Source organism: Chiloscyllium plagiosum, unplaced genomic scaffold (genome assembly GCF_037043375.1).
Source record: "Chiloscyllium plagiosum isolate Xiang-an unplaced genomic scaffold, Cpla_swu_hap1 HiC_scaffold_27, whole genome shotgun sequence".
NCBI classification, from domain to species: Eukaryota; Metazoa; Chordata; class Chondrichthyes; order Orectolobiformes; family Hemiscylliidae; genus Chiloscyllium; species Chiloscyllium plagiosum.
The window spans coordinates 62,654,062-62,671,456 of record NW_028270165.1 but is presented as its reverse complement, the minus strand read 5'-3'; the positions used below and the strand labels follow the sequence as shown (position 1 = coordinate 62,671,456).

The following is a 17,395-nucleotide window of genomic DNA, read 5'->3' as shown; positions in this document are numbered from 1 at the left end:
CCATCAACTCAGCTCCTCCTCCCTGCATTGTCCCAACTACCCTTCCATTCCCCTACCATTGCAAATACCCATTCAACTGTGTATTGAGTTTAGAATCATAGTGATGTACAGCATGGAAACAGACCCTTTGGTCCAACCCGTCCCATGCCGACCAGATATCCCAACCCAATCTTGTCCCACCTGCCAGCACCCAAATGATATCTCTCCAAACCCTTCCTATTCATATACCCATCCAAATGCCTCTTAAATGTTGCAATTGCACCAGTCTCCACAACTTCCTCTGGCAGATCATTCCATACACACACCAGCCTTTGTGAAAAAGTTGCCCCTTTGGTCTCTTTCATATCTTTCCTTTCTCACCCTAAACCTATGCCCTCTAGTTCTGGACTCCCCCACCCCAGCGAAAAGATTTTGTCTATTTATCCTATCCATGCCCCTTTATGATTTTATAAACCACTATACGGTCACCCTTCAGCCTCTGACACTCCAGGGAAAACAGCGCCAGCGTGTTCAGTGTCTCCTTATAGCTCAAATCTTCCAACCCTGGCAACATCCTTGTACATCTTTTCTGAACCCTTTCAAGTTTCACAACATCTTTCCGACATGAAGGAGACCAGAATTGCACGCAATATTCCAACAGTGGCCTAACCAATGTCCTGTGCAGCCACAACATGACTCCTGTACTCAATACTCTGACCAATAAAAGAAAGCATACCAAACGCCATCTTCACTATCCTATTGACATGTGACTACACTTTCAAGGAACTATGAACCTGCACTCCAAGGTCTCTCTGAGTGAAAATGCCTCTACTGCTTCTATGGGCAGATAATTCCATAAATTCACTACTCTCTGGGAAAAGCAGTTCCTCCTCATCTCGGTCCTAAATCTGCTCCTCCAAATCTTGAGGCCTGGTCTCATCCAGCAGCAGAAATGACTGGATAGGGTAGGGCTTCATCCCCACAGTGCAACAAATTCCCACCTTCCATCAAAATCCCGGATGTAGTTACTCACTCAGTTGCTTTCTCACAAATGCAATACTTCATTGTAACTTCTTCTGCTCCCATTAAGGGCAAAACATCTTTGAAAGCTGCTCTGAAACTCCAGCCTTCACAATCACACCTCTGCTTTCACCGAAGAAGATTAGAGTCATATAGCACGGAAACAGACCCTTTGGTACAACTCGTCCATGCCGACCAGATATCCAAAATTAATCTTGTCCCATTTGCTAACATTTGGCCCACATCCCTCTGCATCTAGATGGGTATATGAATAGGAAGGGTTTTAAGGAATATGGGCCACATGCTGGCAAATGGAACAGATTGATTTCGGATATATGGTTGGCAGAGACGAGTTGGGCTGAAGGATCTGTTTGTGTGGTGTATGACTCTAACTGTCTTCGGTGAAAACAGAAATGTGGTTCTGAAGACTGGGTTTTCAGAGCAGCTTTCAAAGATGTTTTGCCCTTACTGGGACCGGAAGAAGTTACAATGAAATCTTTCATTTGTGAGACAGCAAGCAACTAAGTGAGTATATCCGGGATTTTCGTCTAAAGTGGGAATTCATTGCACTGAGAGGATGAAGCCCCACCCTATCCAGTCATTTCTGCTCTTGGCTGGGACTAGGCCTCAAGCTTTGGGGGAGTAGGTTTAGGACAGAGATGAGGAGGAGGAAGTGAGGGCTGCTGCTTTTCCCAGAGAGTAGTGTATCTGCGGAATTCTCTGCCCGAGGAAGCAGGCTCCAATATGCCCCGCTCCTAATTCTTCGACTTGACGTATCCGTGACTGTAAACTTTGAATTGTTTTGGTTAACTGATGCAAATATTTCCCATTTGTCCAACAATCCAGTGTCAGCTGTTTCAGTCATTGAGGTGGTTTTGATTCATCTACTAAATACATCTACTCTTATTAGACAATATTCATAACAATGTACACGAGGTGATTCTATATAAGCAAGCTGTAGACAATTAAAAAAGGCCGACCAGGCAAGGAGGTGGTGAACAAACACAGGGCATCCCTCTTAGAGTATGCATCTTGTTTGTTTACAAATTAAACACGCTTCAGATCTTTTCCTAGCTGCTTTCTGAAAATCTGGGTACCACCAGGTTTGTGAGTGTTAACAATAATGACCATCATCAACTGAAATAGGCAGAATGAACACAATCCAGTCCGGCAGAGGTCACCCACATTTTGGTTTGAGTATTGAGGGATTACCCTTGAGGCCCCTGTGATATCAGTACCATACCCAGGCTAATGTGCATTGAAACCAGATTATGAAGTGTTAACTTTCCTGCAAACTTCTGCCTGTGTGTGTCTCTCTGTAACATTTTCCAACTTTCTTCATATCTCAGTTTGTCAGCTTTTGTTTAGTCCTTCCTTCCTTCCAAGGCTAATGAGGCACTCACATTCCAGAACAGCCCAAGTTAGGGAGTTGAGCCTCATAAATCCTGGCTGTGACACATTGCTGCTTAACCAAGTGTGCAAACTCTAAATCCCTCTCAGCTGTTCCATTTGCAAATCAAACACTGTTTTCAACACAAGTTGTTTGTGTCTCTGCATGAGTCTACAACCCGGGGAAATACAACGGAGTCTTTAATGGTTGCCCAATGTGTCCTGTATGCCAAATTCACTCAAGTCTGGACATCCTGAAGCGAGCAATTATACTTCAGATTTCTACTCGCCAATTAAAACTAATGTTGGGCACTCGAACAGATTGGGGGCATCTTGAAGCATGCCACGGACCTCAGTGTGGGTCCAGGGCTTATCAAATAGGGTTTCACCTCTCAAAACCCTGGGGTAAGCAAATTGATTTTTATTAACTTTGTAAAGCACAAGTGCTCTCAGCAGTATTACATCCAGACGCCAGGACCCTGTTGAGTCCTCTCACTAGTATCTTGTGGCTGTTTAGTGAGAATTGTATCAACATTTCTAATAGCACTTTTGTTCCTGGCCAGCTTTCCTCTTTATTTTGGACACAACAAAAGCAGCAACCACCCTCTATATTTCATCTCTCAAAGGATATCGGCTGGTGACCTGAGAGGACCAGGGAATTAACTGCCTGACTCGCCAACTGTGGGGGATGGAATTAAAGCCCCATGTCAGGAAAGAATTTGTTTATCGGGAAGCAGTACAGCTGCAAGGCCAACCGTCTCCGCTGAGCCTGGGAAACACAAGCTTTAGCAAGCAGGCACTAAGCTGAGATTCAAAATGGTTTCCAGGCTTTAATATGTGACCAAATGGCTGACCCAAATCTAACAATTCTCCCACATCATCGCAGGGAATAAAACAAGAAAAATGAAACAAAATTAGAAATAAATAGGCGATCGTGCTTAATGTTTGTTCATTATGAAGTAAACAAGAAATAGGGGTCTCCCAGGACTCTTATGGTGCCCTACTTGAGGAATTCTGTCCAACAAGTTTAATTGGAAGCAGTAGCTTTCGGAGTGCAGCTCCTTCATCAGGAGATTGTGGAATATAAAATTGTAAGACACAGAATTTATCGCAACAGTTTATAGTGTGATGTAACTGAAATTATATATTGAAAAAGACCTGGATTGTTTGTTAAGTCTCTCATCTGTTCGAATGACCATGATAGATTCAGTTCTTTCAAATGTAAATCACAAAACCTTTTAAAATAGTTAAATCCTCAAGTGAACTTTACCAATTGGTGTTGCGTCAGTCCAGATAATGTATTGAAGGTGTGAGCTCCCCTGTGTGCGACTGTCTGTGGCCCAATGGTTAAACTGATTTACAGAATCTTACATGGATTCATGCAGTTTTTGAGCAAAGTAAGATAATTCTGCAAGTATAAATTCACCCAACAAACTTGTTTGTGTGTGTGTGTGTGGGGATGTATATTTGCAGATACATTCTATGTGCATTTTTTAAAGCAAAAATCTGCAGGCAGTCAATACATGTAATAGTTTGTAAATTTGACTTTGGAAATAGAACCAGTCTGACTCAAGTTTGGGATACAGGCAGACTCTGACCTCACACCTTTAATGCATTGTCTGAGCTGAGATGTGAGCTTTTGCTATAAAACCTTGTTATCTCAAAGGTGACAACAAGAAATTCTGGGATTTACATTGTAATGAGACCTGCAACCTATTTGGAAAGGTGGAAGACTTAACAATCCAGGTTTGTTCAATATACCATTTCAGTGGCAGGACACTGGAATGTTTTGCTCTAAATTGTGTCTTAGGATCTTATCCTCCACAACCACCTGATGAAGAGGCAGCACTCCAAAAGTTACTGCTTCCAAAGAAGCTTGTTGGACTACAACCTGGAGTTGTGTGATTCTAGAATCTGGTTTCTAGTATCTGCAGTCCTTGTTTTTACCGAGTTGATTTTAACCCTACAGTGAATCCTCTTGCAAGGATGCCTGCCTTGAAGAGGTTTTCCTCCTCTCTCTACAAGAATCTCAGGGAGTCCCTCTCCCACTGCAACTCCCAGGTCATTTCCTCTGCCCTGAAGCTCTTCAACCATGTCCTGAAACAGACTCGCTACCACAGCCACATTTGCTTCCTCAGTGCCTGCCTCTGTAACCAACTCATCCTACACGGACTCTGGACCACCTTTAACCAAGCAGAGTTCGGATCCGAACAGGCCACTCCACCGTCCTGTCTGACCTATCACCTTCATCCCTACCCCTATTCACCTATTGTACTCTATATTACTTTCCACCCACCCCCCTCTCCCTCTCATTTATCTCACCACCCTGCAGGCACACTGCCTCTATTGCTGATGAAGGGCTTTTGCCCGAAATATCGATTGTTCTGCTCCTCGGTTGCTGCCTGAACTGCTGTGCTTTTCCAGTACCTAATCTAAAGTCGATTGGCCATGCTGAATTACCCATAGTGCCCAGGGATGTGCAGGTTAGGGTGGATTGGCCATGCTAAACTACCCATAGTGCCCAGGGATGTGCAGGTTAGGGTGGATCGGCCATGCTAAATTAGGCATAATATGCAGGTAAGGTGCATAACTCAGGGTTAAATGTAGGGGAATGGGTGTGGGTTGGTGACCCTTGGGAGGGTCGGTGAGGCCGAGTGGCCTGCTTCCACACTCTGGGGATTCTCTGACGGGAGGGGTTTTGGAAAGTGAGTTGTCCTCCCCGTCTGCTGCTGGGGCAGCGCATGCGCAGTGAGGCGGCCCGCTGAAGGACTCGCCCCGCGCTCTGTACCGTCACTTTTCCTCGGCCCGCCCCTAGTTCCTTTGTGACGTCACAGCAAGGAAGTGGCCCTGTCAGTTTCAAAGTGAATCTCCCGCCCTCTGGACGACTCTTCATCCTGGGAGGGAGACAGAGATGGGAGGAGGGGAAATTGGTCACTTGTAGCAACTGGAGTGAATCCAGGGAGGGAGCAGACCCTCAAAAGATCGGTTTGTCCCTCCATTCTTTCCCGGTGGCGCCCATTACTCTTATCTATTTCTTGCCTTATCCGGCCTTGTGCGTGAATAAAGTGTTAACGTATATCCTCTTTCACTGCCAGCTGCTTCCGTGTTTGCGAAAGCAACATTTCCTCCCATTTTTCGCCGACACTGAGCCTTCTGACCTCCTTGATTGTGTGTTTTTTGTTTTTGCAGAAGCAGGAAACAGATGCTTATAACTGTTTGTACGAGCATATCTAGCTTAACCCACACCCCCTCCCCTCACAGCACCTTATCTGTTTGTCTGTAACATCTTCCATTGTTTGCAGGCACATTTCATGTATGCACATTTTAGCTAATACAAAAGCAATTATATATTTCCTTCACATAGCTTTCATTCTTGTTAACTCCACTCTTGGCTGAAACAATTATAGTTGAAACTTTATTGCTGGAACAGCACAGCAGGTCAGGCAGCATCCAGGGAACAGGAGATTCGACGTTTCGGGCACAGGCCCTTCTTCAGGAATTCCTGAAGAAGGGCCTGTGCCCGAAACGTCGAATCTCCTGTTCCCTGGATGCTGTCTGACCTGCTGTGCTGTTCCAGCAATAAAGTTTCAACTTTGATCTCCAGCATCTGCAGACCTCACTTTCTCCCTGAAACAATTATACCCTGGCGTTAGTTCTTTTACTTTGCAGAAGCAATTATGGTTGCAGAAGTAACACTGCTTTACCTATATCCCACAGGGGAGACCCTACAACCTTGTATAAAATAATGTGGGGCATGGTGAGGGTAAATAGACAAGATCTTTGATCTGGGATTGCTCATAGGTTTAGGGTGAGGCTGAGATTTAAAAGAAACCTCAGGGGCAACTCCTATATACAGAGGGTGGTGTGTGTAAAGAATGAGCTGCCAGAGGAAGTGGTGACTGGTACAATTACAACCTTTAAAAGGTATCTGGATGGGTATATGTTGGGAAGCATTTAGAGGGACATGGGCCAAGTGCTGGCAAATGGGACTAGATTGATTTAGGATATCTGGTCAGCATGGACTGAAGGGACTGTTTCTGTGCTGTACATTTGTGATTCTGGCTTGCCACTAATGTTTGTCACGTCTGTATGTTCAGGTTCTCCCTGGTGTTGGTGTTAACGCCTTGGTGTCTTATTTTGCTCCCCACATTCTGGGGACATTAACCGTTTCCTATCTGGTTGTTCTGATGATCTGGACTGCTGTCCGGATTCGGATTTCTGGGATTGGTCAATAAACACACCTGGAAATGACTCTTTTGTCAATCATACAAGCAATAGTTTATTCTTTGATACAGCCGGGTCAGTAGACTCTGATCAGCCCAGAAGGATTAGATTAGATTCCCAACAGTGTGGAAACAGGCCCTTCAGCCCAACCAGTCCACACCGACCCTCTGAAGAGTAGCTCACCCAGACCCATCTCCCTCTAACTAATGTACCTAACATTATGGGCAGTTTAGCATGGCCAATTCACCAAACTGTACATCTTTGGATTGTGGGAGGAAACCAGAGCACCTGGAGGAAACCCATGCAGACATGGGGAGAATGTGCAAACTCCACACAGCCAGCCCCCGGAGGCTGGAATTGAACCTGGGACCCCTGGTGCTGTGAGGCAGCAGCGCTAATCACTGGGCCACCGATGAGTACTCCTAGAGTGCCAAAAGAATCCGCCAACTTTTACAGAATTTGTATAGAACTTATGTACATTGTTTAGAGTCAGACATTGAGCATGATCACATAGTACCAACCAATCGGATCCCGCAAGGTCCTCATGCATTTTTGACTTAGCCTAGGGCGGCACGGTGGCTCAGTGGTTAGCACTACTGCCTCACAGCCCCAGGGTCCCAGGTTCGATTCCAGCCTTGGGTGACCATCTGTGTGGAGTTTGCACATTCTCCACGTGTCTGCGTGGGTTTCCTCCGGGTGCTCCGGTTTCCTCCCACAGTCCAAAGATGTGCAGGTCAGGTGGATTGGCCATGCTAAATTGCCCATGGTGTTAGGTGCATTAGTCAGACGAAAAATGGTTCTGGGTGGGTTACTCTTCGGAGGGTCAGTGTGGACTGGTTGGGCCGAAGGGTCTGTTTCCAAACTGTAGAGAATATAATCTAATCTATCATAATTTCTTGTAGACAACCTGTTCTTGGAATTGTATTTGCCTGTCTGGTGGTTAGGATTAAACCGTTACTTCTGCGATTGATGGTTAGGTTCACATTTGTTACTTCTGCATTTGCAGTTTTTTTCACTGGATTTATATCAGGCTGTGGTTTCTTGTTTGTTCTGAGTCGTGAGTATCTGCCTGACTCAGTCCCACCGAGTTAGCCAAGCAGAAGCCATTTTGTCCTACCTCCCATGTTAAAGTGGAGATTTGAGGTGGCCCAGGGAATCCTTTGAGAACTCAGACCTGTAAAGCCTCTCTCTTGGTTTGCCCTGGAGATCATACTCTTTGGAAACCTGGAATAAAAACCTTTCATCATAAAGTCCCAAAATGCAATTCAATTCAATCCATAGCAAATAAGCACTAAGAGTTAATTCTCTACGGGATTCAACAACCTCAGCAATAAAACGGTCTCTCTCTCTCGTGTCCTTTTGAACTCTCAAGACTGCAAAGATTTATTTTGTGAATGCCCCACTTGCAAGGGGTAGTAAGAATCTATTATAATGGACAAGCTCCACCCATTAATTACACAGCTATGGATAGTACCGAGTCTTGTTTCAGGGTCAGATTCAAAGACTATCATTAATTTCACAAGGGAACGGCTGTGAATGTTATCACTTGGTGTCCTGTTCACACAGATTCACCGATGCTGAGGCAAACGTTCTTAATTGCCTCACAGCATCCTGTTATTGCTTGGTGAGCCCAGGTGTCCCTATCTTTAAGTTCTCTCCTCTTTCTGAGCCTTCCTGCTGGTTTATTTTCTAGTGCAGTAAATGTATTCAACAATTCAGCATTACATTTTAGTCTGAATGTTTAAAGACAAGTTTTAAGGCTATAGACTTTCTCACCCAGATGCCCATACCCTCATTCCTCCCTTTGATTGCACCGCGATCACTGAAAGAGAAGGCTAGTCCAAACGAATGCCCTTCAAGGTGGTCCAGCCATCAACATCCTTAGAGTGGCACCACCATCTTCGCAGCTTATCTGGTCATATTTATCATCGCCATCGACACGTGTGGGTGAGCCATCAGATCGTAAAAGGAGCATCTTCTGGGGCAAATCTATATCACTAAGGGACCTCATAAGCCTAGCAATTAAATACCTAACAATACCAATACTGACAAACAGACATAGCTAAATTGATAAGCCAATTGTACCATCAGCCCGATCTGCAGTTTCCCCACCTAGTCCCTTCAGTCATTCTGTCAAGGAATGCCTGGATCTCTTCTTGTATCTTAGTTAAAATTGCCAGTGAGATTGGGAATGCCCATAGTGCATTTATCTTGGACAATGGTGCAGACCTCACCCTCCTGGGCAAGTATATAGTCTAAGGCTTACCGATTCTGCACAGAGTAAAGACACAGGTCTGATAATCCCAGTTTACTCTGTTTCAAAGCCTCTTTAGTCTTATTTCCTCAAAAGGTCAGGCCGTAAAAGAGGGAATTGCGGTTCTGTTGACTTGTCACCCCTGCCGATCCTTCCAACCTCAGGGTACTCTGGATTCTCCAGGCTATCGGGTGCCCTGTATTGTCACCCAGTCCCTTGGGATCCTTCCAGTTGGAGCAAGGTTGGCTGAGACTGACCTCTGCATCCTCCTCAGATGTAGGTTTCATCAACTTGTCCACTGGCCAGGACAAGGTACTGTTGTGGGAACAAGGGCTCCGATAGTGACCTTATGAGGGACATCTTTGCCATCCAGGACAAGGAAGTTGGTAGCTTTACCTTAGCTGAAGAAATAATAGTCTGGTTTGGTGTATATTAGGGAGAGTTTGTCAAAATAGGTTCCTGAAATGTTACAGCAGGGGGTCTGGTCAGGTCTACAGGAGGAAAGGGTCAACTTTTTGCAAGAGGAGTTGCTTGAGCTCTGTAAAAAAACAAATGGGCCAAGTGACTCGAGCACTCGCACTGTATGGGAGACAATGGTCCTCAGAATGCTGTTCCCATTGGGCTCTCCCTTAGTTCCATTGTACATGGTCTTGGTGACAGTATCAGATTCTGAAAAGAGAAAAGGCCTATAAATGTACAAGGGAAGGGTTCCGTTCCAGGTCCATGTGCCGCATAAGGCTGCTGTACCCCAGCCAGTGTTACACCGGCTGTTTGTATACACAGACCGGAGGTATTGGAAAGTGATATTTCTCTTCGCAGGGTCGGCAGGAGGAAGTCTGATGAATAGAATGGAATCGGGGACTGGAGACGGGGCAAGTAAGTCATCTCCCCATAGAGAGCAGTAACATACTACTGCCTCTGGGGTGAAGAGAGTTCTGTGGGCCTGTATAAATAAGTTGTTTGGATTGAGGAGTTTCCCCTGTCAGACTTCCCTTTTCTCAAGTTGGCCCGACCTGCAAAAAGGGATGGTGTTACTGAGTTGATCATTTTTATCCTCACTAGGCTTGCGTCTGCAGGTAAAATCAAAAAAAAAGACAACGACATGGTAACTCCCACTGATTTCTACTGTCCAGTTGGACCATCTGGTCTTTCTGATGTAAGAGTCCATTGCAATAATCAATCTTCATCACGTTCCACACGTCAAAGGCGCCTGGTCCGGTGCACTGGACGACATCTCCTCAGCATGGGTGGTGGATAATCTCTGATCATTCCTGGTTGCATCCATACTTAGTGGCGTTCCCCGTCAGGATGTTGTATGTGATCAGAAAGGTGTGGAGATAAGCGATCCCCCACATGTCCCTCCTCTTAGTTCAAGTATCTGTAATAAGATTAACATTAGAACAACAGCAAAATTCAAAAACCCAAATGGACAGGGTCCACTCCTTTTGTTGGGATTCCAGGATTCTCTCCTCCTCTTTCCCCCCTTTTGATTGGTGCGGTCAATCAATTTATAATGGTGCAGTTGGACCCAAGCTGAGCGCCCAGCGACTGTGACCGCCGTAGGGGTGAGAGGTAAAACCTGGAAGGGGCCATCCCAACAAGGTTGGAGACCTTTGCCAGTCCAGTTCTTGACGAGCACCAACGAACCAGGCTCTACCCGTGACGAGGCTGAAAGGGAGTGAACATCGCTGTAGGCCGCACGCTCCTGGGAGTGAAAGGCACGCATAACATTAGTTCGAGCAAGAACATAATCAATCATTGCTTCGGTCATGTGGTGGAAGTGGACTGAGAAGGGAGCCGAATCGTTCCAAGGGGTACAGAGGCGGTGACCAGAGAGACACTGGAGTCAGTCGTGTCTTGCCTGCAGATATGGATCGCACCTGGAATAAGGCCACAGGGATTAGCATAACCCAGAACCAGCACAGAAACAGACCCTTCGGTCCAACTCATCCATGCCGACCAGATATTCCAATCCAATCTAATTCCCCCTGGCAGCACCCAGGCCATATCCCTCCAAACCCTTCCTATTCATGTACCCAACCAAATGCCTCTTAAACATTGCAATTGTACCCACCTCCACCACTTCCTCTGGCAGTTCATTCCATACATGCACAACCCTCTGCATGAAAAGTTGTCCCTTAGGTCCCTTTCAAATCTTTCCCTTCTCACCTTAAACCTATGCCTTCTAGTTTTCGACTCCCCCATCCTGGGGGGAAAAGACCTAGGCTATTTGCCCTATCTATGCCCCTCATGATTTTATAAACCTCTCTACGGTCACCCCTCAGGCTCTGATGCTCCAGGGGTAAAATAAATGCCCCAGCCCCTCTCTGTCTGTGTAACTGGTTAAAGCTCCTTCCCATTGTCAGCTCACTGGGACACACACACTCATTCTGTGTAACCAGTTAAAGCTCAGTTCACTGGTAGTTCCTCTTTGAAGCAGGTCGAATGGATTTCTCTTTCCAGATTCAACCCCCCAATGATATTGAGTGACCCTGTCAGATCTTGTTATGGAATTTCTTCCAAGATTTCTGTCTGCAGATCCTCCCCTTCTGATACCCTGTTAGCAAGTTGAAATAAATCATCACTGTCTCTACCGAGTAGAAACTCTGATTTTCTTGTATGTGTCTGTGTATTTAAAGTACTAACCCAGGAACATACAAATGTTATTATTGATTTAAAATACATAGGAGACATGAGGAAGGAGATGTTAGGACCTGGCACTCTCTGAACCCTAACAGGATGTTCCAAGTGGTAGTGCAAACATTTCAAAATGAAGTGGATGGCCATAGAGCTGTACAGCACAGAAACAGTCCATCTCGTCCATGCTGACTAGATATCTGAAATTAATCTATCTTATTTATCAGCACTTGGCCCATATCCCTTTAAACCCCACCTATTCACATACCCATCCAGCTGCCTTCCTCATTCCCCGTTTTACTTGTACTGATACCTTTGGGGTTCTCTGAACTTGGACAGTAAGGTCCCTTTTTTCCTCAGCACTCTGTAGGGGTCTATTATTTATTGCTTACTTCCTTCTCTATTAAGATGAGGTGTTGTCCCTCCAGTTTGCGGTTTGATTCGTTGTGGCAATAGAGGAGGCCAAAGATTCTAATGTCAGAAAGGGGGTGGGAAGGGGAATTGAAATGGGTGGTGACTGGGAACTCTGGTCGGCTCTGTGGACCCAGATATGATGCTCAGTGAACCATTCCCCAAGTTTGCGCTCGCTCTCCCCGATATAGAGAAGACCACAACTGGCAAACACATGGCAAATGCAGTACCACAATATGAAGTTATAGCCTTTGCTGTGGGAAAAAAAGTAGAAAGGAAGTGCATTGTTTAAATGGAGATGTAATTGGATGTGGAGAAAGTGAGAACTGCAGATGCTGGAGATCAGGGTCAAAAAGTGTGGTACTGGAAGAGCAGTAGGTTAGGCAGCATCTGAGGAGCAGGACAGTTGGCTTTTTGGGCACGAGCCCTTCATCTGGAATGATGTGTGGATGGACAAAGGAGCCCCAGCGTCCTCCTACACCAGTCACTGCCAGTTGTCAGACAGTTGCAGCAAGCAATCAGCAAGGCAAGTGGTATATGAGCAAGAGGAATTGAGTTCAGAAGTGGGGATGTCTTCCTGCAGTTAGGGGGTCATTGAATATATTCAAGGCTGAGTTCATCTGATTTTTGAACAACAAAGAAGTGAATGTTTGTGGGGGAAGGCAAAAACATGATTTTAAGACCAGTACAGAACAGTTCCAGAGTCATATAGCACAGAAACAGACCCTTAAGTCCAACTAGTCATAGAGATATACAACATAGAAACAGACCCTTCGGTCCAACTTGTCCATGCCGACCAGATATCCCATCGCAATCTAGTCCCATCTGCCAGCACCTAGCCCATATCCCTCCAAACTCTTCCCATTCATATACCCATCCAGATGCCTTTTAAATGTTGCAATTGTACCAGCCTCCACCACTTCCTCCTGCAGCTCATTCTATACATTTACTACCCTTTGTGTGAAAAGGTTACCCCTCAGATCTCTTTTGTTTCTTTCCCCCCTCACCTTAAACCTATGCCCTCTTGTTCTGGACCTCCCCTTCCCCCCACCGCAGGGAAAACATTTTGCCTATTTATCCTATCCATGCCCTTCATGATTTTATAAACCTCTATAAGGTCACCCCTTAGCCTCCAACGCTCCAGGGAAAACAGCCCTAGCCTCCCTTTAGCTCAAATCCTCCAACCCTGGCAATATCCTTGTAAATGTTTCTGAGCCCTTTCAAGTTTCACAACATCTTACTGATGGGAAGGAAACCAGAATTGTGCACAATGTTCCAAATGTGGCCTAACCAATGTCCTGTTCTGCGACAACACAACTGCCCAAATCCTATACTCAGAGGATTGGGAAAGTTTTCAATACTTACAAAAGACAACCGGGAAAGAATGGAGGGAAAAACCGAACCTTTGAAGGTCAGCTTGGAGGTATCAAGGTCTCAGGACAGGGGGGTGGGGATGACCCCAGCTATGGGCCACGTGTGAGCAAACGGTTCCAGATTGATTTACGATATCTGGTCAGTATAGACGAGTTGGACCGAAGGGTCTGTTTCTGTACTGTCTACCTCTATGACTCTAGCTTTCCACTAATGTTTGCCATGTCAGTATATTCAATTTCTCTCTGGTGTCATTTTGCTTCCCCTTCCCGGGGATGTTAACCATTTTGTGTCTGGTTGTTCCTAAAGAAGCTGCGTGGCAGGTTCACCCTGAATTGACACACATTGTATTTGCTTCCCAAAATCAGACCTGCTCACTCTCAGCAGGATCCCAGTGTTGTGAAAGATATTAACTTTCAGGTGGAAGTATCCAAAATTCAGAGAGATGTCAGTCTTGACATTTTTGCTTTTCTGCCCCTGTAAGATCCTGAATCAGCATCTTCGGGGAATTAGTTAGAGCGGAGTGAGAACAGAGGGGGAGAGAGAGTGGTGCTTTCAATTTTGTGGAACAACAAAAGAATATTCCACAGAAAGTAGAATTACTTGTTCTGAATTTCTACCCTGCACTGATAGTGATGGCTTTTGTAATCTCTTTTTACAGCGTATTTGAAGATCTGATGGCGGAAGTTTCTCAATCAACAGATGAAGGGCTTACGCCCAAAACATTGGCCCTCCTGCTCCTCGGATGCTGTCTGACATCCCTGTGCTTCTCCAGTGCCACATTTTTTGACTGACTCTCCAGCATTTACGATCCTCACTTCGCTGTCAATGTCTGACAGTCACTCAGTCCACTAGGACCGCAACGATGTTCGACTGATTTCTGTGAGAGGGATCAAAGCTTTTTGGTTCCTGACTGAGTGAGTATGTTTTCAGCATCACTGGGACTGGACGAGAGACCCCACTGTTGCAGCGCACTGTGCGTGGAGCGTGTAGCAACCAAAAGACCTGGAAAGAGGAATTCACGACAGGGAGGGGCTGGAAATTCGATTGTGTGCGGCTGAAGCTTCATCCATGGAGAAACCAGAGGAATCCCGCCCCGTGGAGAAACCGTGGAAGTGTGGCGACTGTGGGAAAGGCTTCCCTTTCCCGTCTGCCCTGGAGACTCATCGGCGCAGTCATACCGGGGAGAGGCCATTCCCCTGCCCTGTCTGCGGGAAGGCCTTCAGACATTACTCCCACCTGCTGGCCCACCAGTGGGACCACACGGGGGAAAGGCCCTTCAGCTGCCCAGGTTGTGGGAAGGTCTTCATGTTTTTCTCTGGCCTGTTGGCCCACCGGCGGGTCCACACGGGGGAGAGGCCCTTCAGCTGCTCTGAGTGCTGGAAAGCCTTCAGCAATTACTCCAGCCTCCAGACCCACCAGCGGATCCACACGGGAGAGAGGCTCTTCAACTGCCCTGAGTGCGGGAAGGCCTTTACCCAGGTCTCCAACCTGCTGACCCACCAGCGGTTCCACACGGGGGAAAGGCCCTTCAGCTGCCCCGAGTGTGGGAAGGCCTTCAGCACATCTTCCTCCCTGCTGAGGCACCAGCGTGTCCACACCGAGGAGAGGCCGTTCACCTGCTCTCAGTGCGGGAAGGGCTTCACCCGCTCCTCCCACCTGCGGAAGCACCAGCGAGTTCACGTGCCATCGCAGGGGGATTGAAGGAGTGACGGTCAAGTGCCATTATCGATTGGATATCAACCCGGTTCTGGGGACTCCCGGGTTCGAATCCCGCCACGACAGATGGCAGAGGGAGTGGGTGGTGCGGGGGAGAAAGCCCCCATCTGATTCACTCTCTCCCTTGTTAGGAAAGGGAACCGCCATTGTGGGAGAGTATTCATTCAGTCGTTCCATCTGCATCCTTCACTCGGTCTGGCCTACACATGACTCCAGACCCACAGCAGTCTGGTTGACTCTACACTGCCCTCTCCCCACTGGCAAATGAGCAGGGAGAAACTTACCAGGATACAGGGTATGGGTTGAAATTGCTGAGTGAGGCAATACTTCCTCCGGATTACGGCTGTAACAAGGATCCAATTACAACCTGGTGCTGCCCAATAGTAAAGACAGTGGGGTGTGTGTAGGCTTTGATCTTGAGCTGTTTAAAAAGCAGCTACTTTGTCTATGCCTTTTTGCAGGGGGGAATCTGAAGATGTAACTAAGTTGAGTCACAATAAAGGTTACCTGAACTTACCACCGGGCTCAGACTCTCATTGAAAGCTTTGAGCTGGAAGACGTTTTTAGTTTAAAGCTGCTCCTTCGTTTCAGCCTCCTGCACTGAGTTTCCAATGTCATGTATCAGATGGAGCAGTGAATGAGAAGCTAGTATCGTGAGAAATTGTAAATCTTTCAGGTACTGTGTTGTTACATCAGCATTGTAAAGTTTACTGACAGCACCAGGAGGTGTGGGCTGTGTTCACTAGAAATGATGTGGAGGTGTCGGTATTAGTCTGGGTTGATAAAGTTAAAAAGAAATCACCCAATACCAGGTTGTTGTCCAACAGGTTTATTTGGAAGCACTAGCTTTCTGAGTGCTGCTCCTTCATCGGGTAGCTGTGGAGCCGCATTGTAAGACACAGAATGTATATCAAAAGATCAGTATCATGCAACTGATGGAATATATTGAACAAGCCTAGATTGCTGTCAAGTCTTTCATCTCTTCGAATGGGTGTAGGTTTTGGTTCATTAATGTGTAACTGCCAGAACATCTCTTAAGTCACATTCTTGAGATGACTTAAGGTTTTATAAAAAAGATGACATCTCAGCTCAGACAATGCATTTAAAGGTGTGAGAATTGAGTCTGAAAATGTGTTGCTGGAAAAGCACAGCAGGTCAGGCAGCATCCAAGGAGCAGGAGAATCGATGTTTCGGGAATGAGCCCTTCTTCAGGAAAGGGCTGAAGAAGGGCTCATGCCCGAAACGTCGATTCTACTGCTACTTGGATGCTGCCTGACCTGCTGCGCTTTTCCAGCAACACCTTTTCAGCTCTGATCTCCAGCATCTGCAGTCCTCACTTTCTTCCTGAGAATTGAGTCTGACAGTATTCCAATCTTGAGTCAGACTGGTTCTATTTCCAAATTCATTGACTGCCTGGAAATTGTGTGCTTTTTGAGCAAAATTGAATACATCTGCAAATATAATTCTGCCAATACAAATTCACCCCATAGAATTGTGTGTGGGTGCATGTGAGTTTGTGCGTGAGAGTGTGTACATGCTTGGTAAAGTGTGAGTGTGATGGAGTATAAGCCTGAGAGAGTATTGGGTGTGTGTGTGTCTGAGGGGGAGCATTTGTGAGAGAGGTATTAATACAAGCAAGGGGTTGCATTTTGCTAAAACAAGAAAGGGCAGGACTTGCACAGATAATGGTAGGGCCCTGGGTCATGTTATAGAACAGACAGACATGGGGGGGGGGAGTGGTGTTCAGGTACATAGTTTGTTAGAAGTTGCATCACTGATAGACAGGGTAGTTAAGAAGGCATTTAGCAGCATAGCATTCATTTTCACACCATTGAGTACAGGGGTTGGGACATCATGTTGAGGTTGTACAGGATGTTGGTGAGGCCACTTTCAGAGTACTGTGTACAGTTCTGATGGCCCTGTAATCGGAAGTATTCTTATCACAGAGGGTTCGGTAAAGATTTACCAGGACGTTGCCAGGACTGGAGGGTTTGAGTTTTAAGGAGAGGCTGGGACTGGAGGAGAGGAAGTGAGGGGTTGACATCATTGAGATTGATAAAATGAGGAGTGGAGGTAAGCTGAATAACAAAGGGCTCTTGCTTAGCATCGGGGAACTCAAAACTTGGGGGCATATTACTTAAGGTGAGGAGAGAGATTTAAAAGGAACCGGAGGGGCAACATTTTGAAAGAGGGTGGCTTTGTATGTGGAATGAACTTGCTGACGATGTGGTAGTTGCCAGTACATTTACAACGTTTAAACAGCATTTGGATGGGTAGATGAATACAAAGGTTTAGTGGGATATGGGCCAAATGCAGGCAAGTGGGACTGGTTTAGTTTGGAATCCTGGTCGGCCTGGACGAATTGGACCGAAGTGTCTGTTTCTGTGCTGC

General features: G+C 46.2%; 1 protein-coding gene across 1 annotated transcript in view; it reads left to right on the top strand.

Moving 5' to 3' along the window:
- Positions 1-17,395, top strand: part of LOC148144426 (uncharacterized) — a 256,117-nt gene that overhangs the window by 95,743 nt on the left and 142,979 nt on the right. The window contains exons 7-8 of the mRNA XM_087975326.1: positions 9,734-9,742; positions 14,390-14,968. Coding sequence (XP_087831452.1) covers positions 9,734-9,742; positions 14,390-14,968 — 588 coding nt within the window. The remainder of the gene's footprint in view (positions 1-9,733; positions 9,743-14,389; positions 14,969-17,395) is intronic.